This window comes from Sinohyriopsis cumingii, chromosome 12 (assembly GCF_028554795.1).
Source record: "Sinohyriopsis cumingii isolate HCF-2022 chromosome 12, ASM2855479v2, whole genome shotgun sequence".
Classification (NCBI taxonomy): Eukaryota; Metazoa; Mollusca; class Bivalvia; order Unionida; family Unionidae; genus Sinohyriopsis; species Sinohyriopsis cumingii.
The window spans coordinates 128,947,830-128,967,616 of record NC_142972.1 but is presented as its reverse complement, the minus strand read 5'-3'; the positions used below and the strand labels follow the sequence as shown (position 1 = coordinate 128,967,616).

Here is a 19,787-nt window from a genome sequence, read left to right as displayed (position 1 = left end):
TCGCATCAATACAGTCTGGTATATGCATGGTCCGAAGGCTAATATAGTCCGGTCCCTGATCAAACGGCCAGTGTCATCGCTTAAACGAAATATAATGATAAAATCAACATGGCATAGTTTGAACTTTTTGCTCCGAAATTTGGGTCATTGAGATGTTATACAAAAACATACCTGACTATACGAGTGTGTCTCGCATACCCCATGTGCCTGTCTCAAATGTCAGTAGTTACTGCAAAAAGCGTAGTGATTTCCGACCTTCTCTTGTATTCTGTTCTTGCTTGCTGAATGACACTTGGAAGATGTTTATATCTTAGTGTATCTGTCGCAGACCTTTCACATCTATGGCGCAACCGAATGGGTTGTTTTTGCTTGTTTGTTACTGTTTTTCAAATCACTGTATTCTTAGTAGATCATTCCTTCTAAAAGTTATATTTTTCAACAATGTCAACGTATTTATTGAACAAATACCACTTAAGACAACCAGTAGAGTAAATAAAGGTCGAGACGTTTTTGTCTATCACCTTGTACGAATTAGATGAATTAGATGAAATTTGTTAAACATTACAAGACAGTGTGTTGTATAAAATATTAGCAGCAAGGTAATTTATGTGTGCTTTTTTAAAGTTTCATTTTACATTTTTTAAAAATATTTTTGCAATCTTTAATATTTTATTTTTGTAATATTTGACCTTTACCATTTTATTGCGTAATTTTTTAGTTTTGTAATTTCGGTATTTTTTTAATCATGGTATAAAATACGCCATGTTGATACTTAAAGAGTCATTCAGACTCTTGTTTTGGATTCCGATTTTTAAATGCCTTCGAAACGTGTATCAGCACTCAAAATTGGACTCAAGTGACGAAACAAAATTTGTATAAAATACAGTTGGATTTACAGATGTAAGTAGTAATATTGCATGCAATAAATATAAGTCGAAGTTTCAAAAAAGCGTTTAGATATCAAGATTTTATTTTTCAACTTGTAATGTCCAAATTTGCTTTCAATATGTCTTTTTTTATATATCATCTTATACGAATCAGATAAAGTTGTAAAATGTCACAAGACAGTGTGTTGTATAAAATATGGCCATATAGTAAAATATCACAAGACAGTGTGTTGTATAAAATATGGCCATATAGTAAAATATCACAAGACAGTGTGTTGTATAAAATATGGCCATATAGTAAAATATCACAAGACAGTGTGTTGTATAAAATATGGCCATATAGTAAAATATCACAAGACAGTGTGTTATATAAAATATGGCCATATAGTAAAATATCACAAGACAGTGTGTTGTATAAAATATGGCCATATAGTAAAATATCACAAGACAGTGTGTTGTATAAAATATGGCCATATAGTAAAATATCACAAGACAGTGTGTTATATAAAATATGGCCATATAGTAAAATATCACAAGACAATGTGTTGTATAAAATATGGCCATATAGTAAAATATCACAAGACAGTGTGTTGTATAAAATATGGCCATATAGTAAAATATCACAAGACAATGTGTTGTATAAAATATGGCCATATAGTAAAATATCACAAGACAGTGTGTTATATAAAATATGGCCATATAGTAAAATATCACAAGACAATGTGTTGTATAAAATATGGCCATATAGTAAAATATCACAAGACAGTGTGTTGTATAAAATATGGCCATATAGTAAAATATCACAAGACAGTGTGTTGTATAAAATATGGCCATATATTTTTGTCTTTGTAAGGTAACAATATAAGGTTACTGTTTATCCAAGACGGGGAACTGAATTCTCAAAAACTTTAAAAGGAAGAAAATTAAGTTCAAGCTAGCTCAAGACCCCAAATTTAGATAGGACATGAGGCTATATCTGTATCAATACTATTTAGCAAGATGAACGAGGAAATCTAGATATAAAAGTGGGTTATATATATATATATATATATATATATATATATATATATATATATATATATATATATATATATATATATATATATATATATATATATATACACACTTCTCTGTTTGATTTGCAATGATTATTCCTCATCTATTAAAGGTTCAAGATGGATAAAAATAAGCACATGCGGATACAGTTTAAAGACTGCTGTGTTAATTCTTCAAGTAAGATAACCCGACTTGAACATGTACAGTTAAAACTGGATTTATTGGCGCATAACCCTAACAATCTAGAGATACTCTTGAAGTCGCCAATGTTGACAGTATCCCGACTCATGACTAAACGTTCAAAGAAACCCCATAGCAGCTCTTCCATCAACTGGACGTACATGTCAGTGCATTTCTGGGATGAAAATCCTGCTGGCAAATGGACTCTTAAAATTAAATATGGAATACACCATACAGGTAAAGTGATTCTCTTATCAAACATTCTATTTTTATACTATACATCTCGTTTAATCTTTTTAATCATGTCTGGAGTTTAGTAGATGAGGAAGATTTTATTTAAATAATGCCTGTTTTATGATGCATGCAATCGACACTACCAGACAAACTATATACAACGTTGTTGGTCATTTCTGCGCGCTTAACGTTTCCGTCTCCAATACTGAAGCAAAACGCATACCGAATTCGACTGAAAAGAGGCAATTGTCACCAGAATATTCTGTTCAAAATAATCTTAATTTTGGACACAGGGCGATACAACCCCATGTATTCCTGACTCGCGATATGTCGGTCTATTCTGCGCACAGCATTGAAAGCTGTAGTGTTTATCCATCGGGCTATAGAAATTAAATACGTTACTTTGGACTGTTTCTGTCAGCAGTTCAGTCGAATAAGTAGGTCAGGTTTATAGCTAGTTTTACAAAATTCAGAGTAAAAATGCTAGTAAAGTTCAACCTTTTATAAAAGAAAATAAGCTATTATGTGGAAGAGAAACAACAATGAATAGGATGTAATGTGTTTACAAAGTCTTGTTGATGGGGGAAAAAAAATTCCTAAAAAAGTTAGAAACAGACTATACGCCGGGGAATTTCTTGAGAATTTATGTTCTAGCGCCAAGCTGAGGTTGGGTAACAGACAATGTTGTACCTGTGCGACAACTTCTTGCAAAATTCGAAACTTGGATTAAAATGCAGTATTGTTTTAAATTATACATTTCCCTCTTTTATATAATGTATTTTTTGTATAATTCTTAAAGATACATCGTAAATTGGATTTTCTGGGTTACCGGTTCAAGAAGGTCATGTAGTGGGTCTTCATGTTGACATTTAGAACACACATTTTCATATGCATTTCGAGTCGAAATGCGGGATATTTTTTTACACATTATGAATATCACTTTTCTTAATTAAAGTACGATCATTCTTTCTTGATAAAAAATGGATTTTTGAACAAATATAACACGTGATTCAATGTTTACAGAAATGACGTGTCGTTCCGCAGAATTACCCGACGCTCAGAATTAGCCGACATGGTGGTATGTTTTCAAAACAAGACTTTTGCGCATGAAGAAGTGCAGTTATCTCATTGTTTTGTTCATATTGCTGTGGCTTTAATTAGTTTCAAATAACAGTGAGGTTTGTAAAATATATTGCATCTATATATATATATATATATATATATATATATATATATATATATATATATATATATATATATATATATATATATATATATATATATATATATATATACATATATATATATATATATATATATATATATATATATATATATATATATATATATATATATATATATATATATACACACTTCTCTGTTTAATTTGCAATCATTATTCCTCATCTATTAAAGGTTCAAGATGGATTACTATCATATGTCTTGCTGACAAACACCCACATATAATAACCAGCAGCCAGTCCCATTTAAAGAAACATGAAATATGGCAGCCATTAGAAGGAGGCTGACTATAATACTAAAATTTCGGAACTAAAACTGAATATAGTGGTGACTAAAAAATGCCAAAAACTTTTTATTTAAATGGTGATGACTAAAAGTATCACTAAATTACTAAAAGGACACGAAATTGAACGTATAGTAAATATACCTCGGATTATTTTATTAAGTTAGCTTATAATTACAATAATCCTAAAATCTGGAACTAATACAGTTTAACGGAGATTGAAAGTAACCTGCGGTATTTTATTAAAACGGTCCAAGGTAAAATTGCTACTGAAATAACTAAACTGAAGCGGAATTTAGCGAAGACTAAATATTTTCCAGTAAATGTAACCAACGCACACAAAATTAAAAGTTTGTTTAACAGGGAAAATGTTGCAATATTTTTTTAAACTGAAAATATCGTAAAACATTTTTAAAAAATGGAAAATAAATTATAATTATAAGACTAATTAAAGTGTTTAAAAAATGCAGCAAATAATTAAACATTCTAAATTTAAACAAGTATTAAAATATTGAACAAAGTATTAAAAATTAATATGATAAACATACAATTGCCAGAAGATACAGAAATAAAATAGTCTAACACTATTTAAAGCATAACTTTAAGTGAGATTAACAGCAACCTACAAACTAATTTAGAAAACTAAATGCAGAGTTAGAAGGCATAATTACAAAAACTTTACAAAGTAAAATTTTTAAAATTAAAGTAGCTTCCAAAACAAAATATTTTAATTGAAATTCCCCCTCCTCCAAAGGTTTTAAACAAACTTGCAACTCAATGTGTTTAAATTAAGAGAAAATTAAAGAGTGGAATATATGTATGTATGTATGTGTGGATGTATGTATGTATGCATGTACGCACGCACGCACGCACGGACGCTTGTATGCATGCATGCATGTTAGTATCTATTCAAACTTTAATTTTAACATTCACGTAACAATTATTTTCATATTTTGTTTTTAATTTCTTAAATTTGACTTCTGCAGATCTTCATATTATTGTTTTAATTTTCACAAAATCAGTATTTATCATTTCATAAGAAAGTATTTTAATTGTTCCAGATTTCAATTTACCTTTAAGATAATTGTATGTTTCTTTGTTTTACATTAATATACATATTTAATTTTGTTTTTATTATAAATTTTTACTCACTATTCTTTACCATTTTTAATTCACTATTTGTTGATTTTTGTATTTTAATATTGATATTATTTTAATCTGGATGTAAAATATGCCATGTTGGATATTACAAAGGTATTTAGACTCTTGGTTGGTTTATAAAACTACGTGTTGATCAGTAAGTGCGCGAACTGGTCATTAAGTGTGGGTGCTGGCCAGAAGGTATGGGTATTTCTATGAATGTGTGTGCTAGTGACCCTCAGCTATATCCCATTTTGTGCTGGTCAGTATATGAGGGTGTTCATCAGTGCTTATTCTTGATGGTTAGTAAGTATGAGTGTTGATCACTAAGACTACGTGTTAGTCAGTAAAGGTGGGTCTTGGTCAGTCAATTAAGAGTCTCCATATTAAAATTCTCATAGATTCTTTGATTGGTTCACACTGTTGGATTCCAAAAGAGACCCAAAGTTTACCAAATACTAAATTCTCATTTCTCTCCATACCGTACAACGTTGTTAACTTTTTTCCCCGTTCCGCCCCCAGATGTCGAATTCCGAATGTGCCAGAGTGATCAATAATGTTAATCCTATGGAAAAGTTTAGCATTAACTTGCCATCACCACCACTCTAGTCCAGTGAGTCCCATACTGTTTAGCATTAACTTCCCATCGCCACCACTCTAGTCCAGTGAGTCCCATACCGTTTAGCATTAACTTCCCATCGCCACCAGTCTAGTCCAGTGAGTCCCATACCGGTTAGCATTAACTTCCCATCACCACCACTCTAGTCCAGTGAGTCCCATACCGGTTAGCATTAACTTCCCATCACCACAACTCTAGTCCAGTGAGTCCCATACCGTTTAGCATTAACTTCCCATCACCACCACTCTAGTCCAGTGAGTTCCATACCGTTTAGCATTAACTTCCCATCGCCACCATTCTAGTCCAGTGAGTTCCATACCGGTTAGCATTAACTTCCCATCACCACCACTCTAGTCCAGTGAGTCCCATACCGTTTAGCATTAACTTCCCATCACCACCACTCTAGTCCAGTGAGTTCCATACCGTTTAGCATTAACTTCCCATCGCCACCATTCTAGTCCAGTGAGTTCCATACCGGTTAGCATTAACTTCCCATCACCACCACTCTAGTCCAGTGAGTCCCATACCGTTTAGCATTAACTTCCCATCACCACCACTCTAGTCCAGTGAGTTCCATACCGTTTAGCATTAACTTCCCATCACCACCACTCTAGTCCAGTGAGTTCCATACCGGTTAGCATTAACTTCCCATCGCCACCACTCTAGTCCAGTGAGTCCCATACCGTTTAGCATTAACTTCCCATCACCACCACTCTAGTCCAGTGAGTCCCATACCGTTTAGCATTAACTTCCCATCACCACCACTCTAGTCCAGTGAGTCCAATACTGGTTAATGCATTTTAAGTTTCATGGTCAACAGTTGTTAAACAATTCTCAGTGTGAACATCTAATTTATGTGCTTTCAGGATTCAGAAATGGAATGCAACGTTCAAAAACGTAATTAGATTTGCTTTATTAAAAGTGAAAATATATCGTATAAGGCTACCTATAAATTGCCGACAGGTCTTGAATATCTGTAATAACATTAATAAATGTATGGGCATTTTAAGGTAATTTTGTTACAAAATAGTATACCTTTCTTTGAAAACAACCAGCACACAAAATATTTATTTTACGTTACTTTGTGTTTTCTGAGAGGTACACAATTTAAAACGTGTACGAAAGCATATGCACTGACAAGTCTTATTTAAAATTCCAGAACCAATTACTATCAAGCATGTTGCATTAATGCTGTATGGAACTACGTCAGACGAGAATGATAAAGGTACGAATATCCAGCAACAGTGATAGTGAATATCTTTGATGGCTGTTTTTGTGTTATCTTATGAATGACATGAAATCATCTGTATTTTAATACAAAAGGAAGACCCTTTGGTCGTCCGTCTTGTAATTGGGGAGGACAGAATTTTTTATGAATGGCAATTACAAGTAAATGTCATGCATGAATATTAGAGTTACATTTAATGAGGTAAAAATATGGAATATGAAAAAGAAGAGGAATAGGTTTGAAACATTGATATCCCTGTATATTAAACATATAGTGTTGATGTCCATGAAATACGAATATACACCAAATGGATTTATACGAAATCATCCTTAAATAAATTGTCAGTATCACCCTTAAAAGAAACTTGAAACATAAAACAACCTTGGTAACCGAGAAAGATAAATCTAGATATACTCAATAGTCACACTGTAAAGAATACCGATAAATTTGTAAAGAAATATATACCCATAAATTTGTAAAGAAATATATACCCATAAATTTGTAAAGAAATATATATATATACCCATAAATTTGTAAAGAAATATATACCCATAAATTTGGCCCCAAAAAATAACGGGCAGATATAGAAACACTGTGGATAGATATACAGATAGATATGTTTTAGAAGGTAGGTTATTCGCTTTTTTCTTGCTTACTAGTGTATATGATTCGTTGATTGGGCTGCTTATATACAGACAAAAAGAGGCTGGAGTGAGGGGGAGTGAGAGGTCAATTCTTTTGGTTGCAGACTAATTGATTAATTGTTTGATTGGCTGATTACAAACGTCTACTTAATATATTAGGAAAATTATATAAAGAAGACTCTATTTACTTGTGCATATATCTTTGACCTTACGTTTAGGATTTTGATAGCACTGTGCAACATAATTTTCGTTCTTGGGTAGTAAGTATTATTTCGTAATTGCTTATGCCTAAAAAGTATTTTTTAAAATGGCTAGTATTCCCCATAAACTTTGTTTTTGTGACCAGGACTGTGATATTTTGAAATGTATCTATTTCCAATGACAAAATGGATGAATCTGTGTCTTGCCTTTCACATGAAGTCAGAAACAAAAACATCTGAATCAAAATTAACATGTATTTATACTAAAGTAATACATAAATGACCTCAGAAGATTTAGAAGTGGGTAGTGTTTCGAGATTTACAATTATACTGTAAATCCTTTCACCAGTTAGTTCCCAAATGTAGTCTCCCATCATATTCTCGTTATACTGTCCTTGCTAGCGGCGTTCAAAGTCCAGTATATCCTGGTGGAAGCGCTCAGCTTGATCCTCCGAGTACGCTCCCATGTTCTTGAATTTATCAAGATGAGCATCAAGGATATGGACTTTGATGGACATCCTGCAGCCCATTGTGCCGTAGTTCTTCACCAGAGTCTCAACCAACTTCACTTAGTTTTCGTCCTTGTGATTGTCCAGGAAGCCCCAACCACTGCAACAAAGCTGTTCCAAGCCGCTTTCTCCTTTCTAGTGAGTTTCTTGGGAATTCATTGCACTTCAGGATCTTTTTTATCAGTGGCGCGACGAAGACACCGACTTTGACCTTTGTCCCAGACAGCTTGGGTAAGAAGTCTTGAAGGTACTTGAAGGTTGCCGATTCCTTATCTAGAGCTCTGACAAATTGTTTTACAACGCCAAGTTTGATGTGCAGTGGTGGCATCAGCACCTTCCGGGTATCCACCAGTGGCTCCCACTTGACATTGTTCCTCTCCGCAGAGAACTCTTCGCTGTGGCCAGTTTGCCTGTGCTAGTGCGCTTTAGTGTCCCTGATGTCCCAAATGCAAAGATAGCAGGGAAACATGGTAAAACAGCCTTGGAGACCCATCAAGGCGTTCAGCAAGGTCTTGATGCAGTTATAATCATCTTTGAAGTGCACCGAGTGAGCCAGGAGAAGCGACGTGTACTTCTTCCCATTATGGAGCAACACGGCTTTGAAGCTCCTGGATGAGCTGTCAATAAAGAGGCGCCACTCATTCCTCATTATGGTTACAGGCGATTCCGATTACCTCGAACAGACTGGTCACATTGTGGCAGAAGTAAAGCCCATCTTGACGGGTGACGAAGCTAGAAAAGGCTTGGTGACGCTTCCTCTGATCTGCGACTTGCACACTTTCATCCAACAAGTTCCACTGCTTGAGCCTAGACGTCAAAACCCCGGCATTGGACTAGGTGAGACCAAGATCTCTGAACAAGTCGTTGAGGTCTTTTTGGTTGGGGTAGTATGGATTTCTCTCCTCAACTCCACCTCTGAATATGTCATCTGGATCTACAACTTCTTCCTTGTTGTCTGACATGCTGCTCTCTTCTAAACGTGGCTGCTCTCTATCTCTGGAGGATTGGATACGGGGAGCTTAGGGCAGTGTGGCACCGGGGCGATGGATGAAGGCGGGTCCGGATACTTGATAGCAGGTGCGTTCTTGCCAGTCTTACTTTTGGAAGGGTCCACCATGCAGAAGTAACAGCTGCTTGAGTCATCAGTGGATTCCCGCAAAATTCTTGGGATAGCGAACTTCATGGCTCTCTTTTTCCGTCTGTATCATCCTACAAAAATGCATTTATTTCACCCATAACTAATATATAAGAGATTCTCGCAACATTTTCATATATGATATATTTTTCTAATAACATTCAAAATTGTAAAACATTTTAAAATTAAACCTTTTATAATTTTAAAACTTTTAACCAATTTTATAACATAAAATTTCGAGCAACAATTGTCCATCTTACCTTCCAGAATTTTTTTGCAGTGCTCGCAGGTGAAATGAGGTACCCAGGGTCTATTTTGATCCCCGACAGGCATGGCGAAGTATGCCTTTTAGGCCCCACACATCTTAGCAGATGCTTCCTTAGAGTACTTTTTCGCTCTTGTATTGATAAATTGGCCGCAGACATATCAAAATGCGTCTGCCGGATGTTTGCAGCTTCTTGATGCCATCTCAAAAAAATGCAGATATATATCCACTTCGGTAGCTGGAACTAAACTGAACTTAAGACCCCTGTATTTATACTACTATTTATAATACTATTTATATTACTGAAAAGTTTTAGAAAGTTCTAGAAGTTACTCCAAGTTTACTCAGCACGGAATCTATCTGGAATGTTCTGGAAAATAAGTAAATTTCAAAACATCACTGTCCTGGTCGCAAAAGCAAAGTCTGTGAGGAATAACAGCTATTTTCTATACTTTTGGGGCATAATCAATTAGGAAATAAAATTTACTACCCTGAACAAAAATATTGTTAAACGGTGTAGTCTTTTTATATCTTAGTTTGCTTTTTATGTACACTCAGTTTAAGAAAGAAAATGGGATGAGTGACTCTTGGGCAACCGTCACGACATGCGATACGAGAAACGTCATGGTTCATTTGGTTAAAGATTACCGGACGTTCAAACATCAAATAAAATATTTATCATTAAAAATATTTCAAAAATTGTGATTATGTCAATCTACCAGAATCCGTTAAAACACTGACTGAAGTATTTTGTAGCAGTTTTGACAAATGTATCGTTGTAAAAGGTAGGTCGACTTGATACCATGAATTGCTGTTCGGGTCAATCGTTTAAATGAAGATAAGCTGACTTGGCAGAAAGACTCACTGTTCGGGTCAATCGTTTAAATGAAGGTAAGTTGACTTGTTAGAAAGACTCACTGTTCGGGGTCAATCGTTTAAATGAAGGTAAGTTGACTTGGTAGAAAGACTCGCTGTTCGGGTCAATCGTTTAAATGAAGGTAAGTTGACTTGGTAGAAAGACTCACTGTTCGGGTCAATCGTTTAAATGAAGGTAAGCTGACTTGGTAGAAAGATTCACTGTTCGAGTCAATCGTTTAAATGAAGGTAAGTTGACTTGGTAGATAGACTCGCTGTTCGGGTCAATCGTTTAAACGAAGGTAAGCTGACTTGGTAGAAAGACTCACTGTTCGGTTTCCACTTCAGCACGTTTTGTTTATAAAAGAACTTCTCTCCCAAATATTTCATTGCCCAACTAGAAGTGTATGAGAAAAATTTAATCTTAGGTTTGTTTGGCATACAAGAAATACTAGCTTCATGATATAACTCTCAAAACATGTTTATTGAATGATCATCGGAGGGTTTAACTGCACAGAAATAAAATACCTTATTTTCTTTCACAGACATGAAAGATTCTCCCAAGAAAGAATGTATTCCTTGTATTCTAATTCCGCTATTCGGATTCATGGCATTATTAGTGATAGCATGTTGTGTCTGGCATGGACGAAGAAACTAAAAAAAGGACTTACAACTAGCAGAATAAACAGCTTCAAGAATAAGTGAAAAACCAGTTGCACCGATAAGGGGAAGTACACTTCCGGAAAACTGATCACTCTGACGTTAATATCCAATACTAATTGATCTTGCTGAATATGTTATATCTTAATATCTGTCTAAATAATTCAGTATTTGCGTGTTCCATCTAATACGTTCCACGTAAAATAAGCAAAATTTTCTTCCTTCTCGTCCTTTTAAGGTCATTTAAAATCTATACATATAATAAAATCGGAAATCTAGACTCAAATCATTCAAACATTAGAATCTATAAACTAAAGAAAGTACTTGGATAGGCATCAAAATATAGCTTTGGAGACTTCCACATTATTGTCATACAGATGCCAACCAACATTTTATATCACGCAGCAGTTGGTATGGGAAATCAATTCAAAAAGCAATACTTGCGATTTTTCACAAATGTACGCCACTACATTTCTATGATATTGATCCGACTGATTAGGAGTAAATAAATCACCGTGCAACCAACCATATATGCCGATATTTGTACAAATGATGGAACCCAAGTTGCGTTCCATGCGGTTGGTTGTGTAATTTTAAAATGAATTACTGGAAATCTTAGAAAGATATATTTCAATCAGGTTCCCATTCTTCAAAGTTCACAAGTGTATTTTAATCAGTCGCTTAATGTCCAAAGGCATAGAATGAAAAAGTAGACTAATGTTCTATACATAGAGATAGGACAAAGCCATGCTAGTTCCTACAATTAGAGATGCAAAGGACTTTTGGTTGGATAAAAAATAGATAAAGTAATTATAAAATGACATCTTAGAATTATGCACAAAAACATGTTAAAATTGTTGGGTCTGTCTAATTAAACGTTAGTACGGCAATCATATGATAGGCAATCCTTTATACAATGGTGGGTGGGGTAGAAGCAGAAAGGGCATATAAATATAGTTTCACATGCATTCGATACATATTTCAAAGGCAAAATATGATACTTAGTCTTAACGAAATACCGGTCTCAATCTCTACAAACAACCTTTTATTTGGCACACCTGTCTCTACAAACACCCTTTTATTTGGCACACCTGAACTTGCAACTGAGCAAAGTTTGAATAGCATTGTTTCAAAAGTACATTAAGGACACGAGGCGTTATAACTGTTTCTTCATTTGATTTTAAGTATATAGGCCATTATTAATATTACTCTTCTTCAGACGTGACCAATTTATAGTGATGCAGGTATATTACTTACAAAATGCAATTCCTGTCGAACTTTGGTAACATCATTGTTTATTTGCCTTGGATATCTCCTACTTTTGTCTTTTTAACATCATTGTTTACTTGCCTTGGATATCTCCTACTTTTTCCTTTTTCCAAGCTTTAACCTTTAAATATCAACACATCTAACTTGTTGATGTTTTGTTTTTCTTTTACTTCTGCCGCGTGTAATGTTTGATTAATTTGTCCCACTGTATTTGTACGGGGAAAGGCTTTTCACAATGTTATGAGAACTTGAAACTCTACCGATTATGCATAATTTATCAAATAAAATATGTTCAAACCATTTAAAGGTTATTTTAAATGTTATCTCCTTGTTGACAATTGTAAAATATATGGGTGGTGGTTTAATAAGGACATAAATAACAGTGCAGTATATGTAATTATTCAATAAATTGTATATAAATTATTCATATATGTTTTATCTCAGTTAGCATGGTTTGTTCGAAAATGCTGCTTTTACAAGTAAATATTTCAAGCGTAATTCTAAAATACTGATGCTTAAAATTTTCTATTACTGTCTCTAAAATAAAAGGTGTTTAGCGAATTGATATCGCTTCACTGTGTAACATATATTTATTCTTTAAAAAATGTTTGGAAAGGTCTCAATATTTCTCTGTATCTATTCAATGTTTTATTACGAATCTGCAACTGTCCCTTCTCTGATGCTTGATTTAACAATACAAGGGTATTTATTTGAAGCCACAGCAGGACATCTGTCGGAGCTTACAGCGCTGTCCTTGTAGGTCAGTCCATCAAACCTTGGTTAAGTTTTGTGTTGTTAATATTTCGTGTGTATTATGAGACTCCTTTGTGACTTTTGGACCAGAAAGTTTGGATAACACACATCATCTTCCTACTGCGTGATCTTATCGACATCCATCGTAAAACAGTGAGACCTTAATTTTCCACATTTTTCATTTTCTTATGTATATCTATATTTTTTGTTATTTTTATTAATGTTTGTAAAAGTGTAGTGATTATATTTAGTTTCAATTTCGTACGTGCATAGGTTATATTTTAAGACGTTAAAGAACGTAACGTTGCATATGATCTATAAATAGATGCTTTCTTATGAGTTGACAGTTACTAATGATACTAGCAAATATGTTAACGAGTTTCGGGCCATTTCCAAATGGACAGGACGGTCAGGTGGTATCAAAGTTAGTTCCATTGGATGGGTCAAATCATGCAAGTTCTTTTACGATGTTGGCAATTTGCGATTTGTCATGTAGCAGTAGCGATAATATGCATGTTATAGCTTTTTTGTCTGTATATAAGTAACTCGGACCTGGCAGTTTTCTCATTCTTATTACATGTGAACTCGTTGTTATATCAAGTCTGAAGACGTATTTTATGTTGTATTCGGATATTGTTTGAGAGGGAAAACATTTGTTTGGATTATTCAGTGTAACAGAAAGTGATCATTGGACTATAATACCATTTTGGAACTAATATGAATTATTCAAAGAAGTTCGGGACAACGCCACTTTGTCAACGTCACGAGTCTTGTCGGACTAATACATTCCCTGATCTGAAATGTATGCGGAACATTCATTCTTTTGGACTTTAGTAGAACTTTTTCATGATTATTTTGGATTCAATTCATAATACTGTATGTTCTTCGCACAAAAACGTTTTGGTTCGCTTCTTTCTATGACTTAGTTTATGACCATAGAGTAGTAGCATTTAAATGCCTTCATGTAAACGACATCAATATGACTTGACAGACAAAACAAATCTCTTTATTGGTAACTATTTATGGTTACTCCTCCACTCCCAGATTATTTTTTGGATTCAATCCTCACAATATTGTCGTGTGGATATTTGTAAGAATTGTGTACTTCTACTACAATTTTGATATTTCACCCACTGGTACCGTCTGAGTAGCTAAACATACACGTGTCCTCGATAGACCACTAAATGATCTGTCACGTGTTCTCGATAGACCACTAAATGATCTGTCACGTGTTCTCGATAGACCACTAAATGAGCTGTCACGTGTTCTCGATAGACCACTAAATGATTTGTCACGTGTTCTCGATAGACCACTAAATGATCTGTCACGTGTTCTCGATAGAGCGCTAAATGACATATGCCAGCAGCACAGTCTAGAATTTGAGCAGACTGAGTTCAATTACCATTTAATATTTTCAGCCCTGACAAACGAAAACGTAAAGAGCAGTGAACAGAAATGTGATGCATCATGTTTAAACTATTGACTATTTAGCACTATTAGGAAGCAAAATAAGTATGCAGTTTCACAATTCCAGGATAAAAGTGTACAACTATCTGGTGCTTATGCACTAAATATTATATCTACTGTCATATTTGAACGTTATTAGTATTGTCTATCTATATCTATCGTATTCAATCTATTTATATCTATCGTATTCAATCTATTTATATCTATCGTATTCAATCTATTTATATCTATCGTATTCAATCTATTTATATCTATCGTATTCAATCTATTTATATCTATCGTATTCAATCTATTTATATCTATCGTATTCAATCTATTTATATCTATCGTATTTTATCCATTTATATCTATCGTATTTTATCCATTTATATCTATCGTATTTTATCCATTTATATCTATCGTATTTTATCCATTTATATCTATCGTATTCAATCTATTTATAAACAGACCTATAATAAAATGTAATAAATTTGGAGTATACGCAATTGTTTATAACTCTCCATTTGAAGGATTTCTTAGATTTATTATTACTTGTTTGATTATTGGAACTCTGTGCTGGAGAGAGAGTCATCAGACCGAAAAATTAGCCTATTACTTGGAGAAAACGTCACGGACAGAAGAGTTAGTGAGATGTCAAGATATCATGGTTTAAATTTAGTGAGTTAAGGTCAGTGCCGCATGAGTGTCCCTGTCGCTCAGTAGTACCTATTAAAATCTAATTGTGTCAATTGATTGTTGGACTACATGTGCAGTATTTGTGATTGGGGTCTGGTATAATGCAAACTGGAATAAAAGAAAAGGGACTGTTTCGTCGTCGGGAGGGGCCGTTTAGTGTTGCTATGATGGTAAATATGGTGTAGAGTTAAAGGCGAAATGATGCTTAAAATCATAATTTGACTGGCCTAAGGTGGCGTAGTAAAAATAGTTCTCTGTATTAGGTGGTTGAGTTGAAATGTAATGAGGAGAACCCATGCAGTTGTAAGGTTGACAGGAAGTTGTGATATAAATGTGTAGTTGTGTTATTTGTGGTCATGTATTAATCAGAGGAAAATTATTTTTAGACTGGGCGAATTGGAATTTCCAGTGTACACGGTACTTCTATTGAAGTCTTTGGAATCATGGGGAAACATGTGACATCTAGCAGGATTAACGCCAGGGTTGAAATAGCTCGGTCAAGAAACCTCTTTGGCTGATTACAATATTCTATTCGTATTTACTTTTCCGTTTGTAGCTTTTTTGGATTTTGAAGTGAGTATTTATTGTTTATGGAGAGTCAGTGTTGGGAAGATATTTCTCAGTCTCGATCTGAGTCATTTTTGCCAATTACCGAGAGCAGACGTCGTTATAATGCATAGCATTTGCACTCAGTAATTTTGGCAATTACAGAGAGCAGACGTCTTTATAATGCATAGCATTTGCACTTAGTAATTTTGCGAATTAAAGAGAGCAGACGTCGTTATAATGCACAATATTCGCACGGAGTAATTTTGCCAATTACAGAGAGCAGACGTTATAATGCATAGTATTCTCACTGAGTAATTATGCCAATTAAAGAGAGCAGACGTTATATTGCACAATATTCGCACTGAGTAATTATGCCAATTACAGAGAGCAGACGTCGTTATAATGCATGGTGTTCGCACTGAGTAATTATGGTTGCAGGGATTAGTTTCGTAAAATGGACACTACCTGATTTTTTAGCTTAAGGTATTATGGGGATATGTTCTCATATAATTGTTTTATTAGGTCTTTGGGTTATGTTGTATTAGGCGTGATATACCGATGTGCAGCTGAGAAAAGCGTGCTGATAAATCAAACAAATTGGAAGCATGTGGTTGTAAGTAATTTAAGAAAAATGATTTTTGGTGTTGAAAACTCTTCAATTGACAAAGACTGTTTTCTAAGGCTAATTGGACATATGGGAAACATAGGCCTCAAGCAGGTGTTCTTTGATTCACACAGTAGTCGGGTTGCCATAGACCTTTTTTTTTACAGTATATTTGAAATGTATACAGGTCTTGTGTTGAATATACAAAATCAGTATCGCCAGACGTCTCCAGAATGAGTCTTGAAAATATATTTACACTGTAAATGTGTACTTGCATAAATTTCGTGCAATATCATACAGAATCAACTGATGTGTTTAGCTTTCCGTTTTCTGGTACCTAATAAGTGAGCTATACTATTATCTCCATCATGTACCTTCCTTTCATTATTCCTTGTTACGTGCAGGAGTACTAAAATAGTTTACAATGCTAATGATACGATGTAGACAGTTGTGTCAGATGCACCCCCTCAGTAAAAGCTTAAGTCAGAAATAATTTTTCAGGAGTTTGTCATTCCAAGTTTGTCATATCCAATTCCTCGGCGTGTTACTTGTGATGCATAGATCCCTAATCACATGTCGAATGTGTCAAATGTACTTACTTTATTTTAAGTTATTCTATCTTTCATATTCACATCGTTAAAACTAGAAATCAGGAGTACAGTATCGTCGTCCTTACGATTGTAATAATGCATGAAGCCTCTCCGTATCTCTTAAACGCGACAAGAGGAATTGTATTAAATTAACTTTCAATCAGTCAGTCTGACTCAGACAAACCCTACGTTGTTTTTTCTGAAGTCTGGACAGTAAAATATCCGCCTCAGTACCATAGATACAATCATTGTTTTGTGTTTTCTTTGCGAGACCTTGAATATGGGAGGAAACTCTTTTCATCCTCGCCAAGATTAAAGGGGAATAATAATAACTCTTTTGAATTTATTTAATATAATTTAAAAAAGAAACGATATCTGAGTTGTGCCAGTCTCTCTGGAGGTAATTGATAAATCATAGAAATATTGTCCCATGTCTCTAAAAGCTCTCACTACAAGTGCAACATGGTGATGACTTAAACCAGATTCTAAATTCATAAATATTACTTTCTGTATCAAAAAATATAAAAAGTAATATTGATGAATTTGTTCTTCAGTGGGCAATGTAAATTTAGGGACCTAACTAAAAATCTCTCTCTCTCCCTCTCTCTCTCTCTCAATTCGTCAGCGATGCGCACGGGTTTGGAGTGCAAGTGCAGTGCGCTCATTCATCAGTACAGGCAATGAACATTCCAGTAGTAATTTCATTCTGGACGACTTTTGCTCCATTACAATCAAAAGATGGGTTGAGCTACCACTCAGAACTGCATTGCTGTTCTATGATATGCATTTCTAAAACAGAAATTAACAATTAAGGTCTGTATCTCAAATATATGAAAATAAACTATGACTTCCATATATATAATTGGTTGTAGGGTTTATACCATGTATCATCTAACATAATGGCGGCTACTTCTATAAATTGTCGACCTAGTTTTATAAAGTGCATATTTCACACCTATTTTGTAAAGTAGTGACACATGTCCATTCTACATGTTTAAGACCAAATTTGTTTGGATTAGTTTCGATGATTGACGGTCTCTTTCCTTCCTCCTTATTGTCTGAGCATTAGTGAAAAATCTGTGTTTATCTAACCTATTTGATCATGTTGACAATACGTGAGTAGTGAATAGGGATAGTATAGCGTCAATGGGACTTATCATTAAAAACACCCCTGGGAACATATAGCGTCAAGGGAAATTTAACATGGAGAAAAATCGTGGGAACATATAGCATCAAGGGAAATTAACATGGAGAAAAATCGTGGGACGATATAGCCTCAAGAGGAATTGAACATGGGAATTGGGACTGTATAGCGTCAAAGGAATTTAAACAGGGTGGGACTATAGAGCGTCAAGGGAAATGGAACATGGGATTTTTTTTTTAAATTTTTTTTTAAAAAAGGGGTAGGCAATTGAAAGGCTATCTCTTTTCGAGAAATATGGCTGGCCCTGAAAAGGGCATTTGGGTTTATGTTAATGTATTCATTAACATAAAGGGCACCGCATTGGTCTTCTTCTTGTCCTTAGGCTGCGTCTTACTGTTGGTCCGTAAATCAGCACTCTTTTCAGGCATCCTTGTCTTTCAACGTAGATCCTACGTATCCACAGGCTGGTGTTTGTCCTGTGGACAACGGTCCACTTGGATCGGACATACATGAGCATGTCCGTCCTGAACATCATGGAAGACACAAGGGTGGATGACTCAACTGTGGTCCACATCTTGAAGCGACGAGAACAGGTGAATCAATGCAGTGAACTGCGCTTATTTATAGGCAGAGGTAGGATTGAAACGGATTGAGTTCATTCACCAATCCGAACACGCGTTATAAAATTCAGTCAGCCCGCATCCAATCCGAAGAGAGCAGTCTGTGACGTCACGTAGTCGATATAGATTCGCTAGCGCTTGTGTGCAGTCAATCTATGCGACAGTGATTCAACATGACGGAAACTCAGAAAACGATCCATTGGGCTGCACCAACAGGGGAGACTGCCCAAGGGAACCCGGACTTACTTTCAGAAGAGGTGAATTGGGATTTTGTGGATTTTCTCTCCTCGCAAGAATTTGTCCCGGAACCTTCGTTACCTTCTTCATTACCGCAAGTGGAGAATTTTAGACAGAGACAGAAAGAAGAATTGGAGAAATTTATACAACGACAAAAGGAAGCGGAACAGGCTTTTCTCCTTCAGCAACAGCAAGAAGAAGAGGTAAGAAAAAAACAACAGCAACAACAGCAAGAAGAAGAAGTAGCAGCAAATAAACAAGAGGGTGAAAATCAAACGGTCACGGTACTGTTGGACATTTTAGCGGAGTTAAGAAGTCTGAAACAAATGTATCAGACTTCTTTATTACGACCGAAGAGAATACGACCTTCCCGAGCTAAACACGTTAACCCTGTGACTAAGCCTACCGTACCACCTTTAGTGATTTCAACCCAATCATCATCATCAACATTACGCAGTTCAGAAGTAGGCCTTGGCCGTGGCAAAGGCATAAGGCAGTTAAAGTTGATTGGTTAAACTCACCCCTACACCGAAATAAAAAAGGCCCTTTTCAGGGCCAGCCACATTTCTCGAAAAGAGATATCCTTTCAATTTGCCAATAACTCAAAGAAAATATTAAACAGCCCATTTTACCCTTCTAGTACGTGTCTGTGTATGAGTGCGTGAGTGTACGTTCTTATTTTAAAATCAAAACTCAAAGACACTTACCTTATATCATTAATTTATTCTTTTATCATTGTTAC

The 19,787-nt window shown here is 34.9% G+C and overlaps 1 protein-coding gene across 1 annotated transcript in view; it reads left to right on the top strand.

Annotated features, from left to right (window-relative positions):
* The window catches only part of LOC149787443 (furin-like), a 67,625-nt gene extending 52,803 nt beyond the window's left edge, over positions 1-14,822 (top strand). Inside the window, exons 12-14 of the mRNA XM_089978059.1 lie at positions 2,056-2,360; positions 6,801-6,866; positions 11,023-14,822. Coding sequence (XP_089834185.1) covers positions 2,056-2,360; positions 6,801-6,866; positions 11,023-11,135 — 484 coding nt within the window. The 3' untranslated portion in view covers positions 11,136-14,822. The remainder of the gene's footprint in view (positions 1-2,055; positions 2,361-6,800; positions 6,867-11,022) is intronic.
* The last annotated feature ends 4,965 nt before the right edge of the window (positions 14,823-19,787 follow it).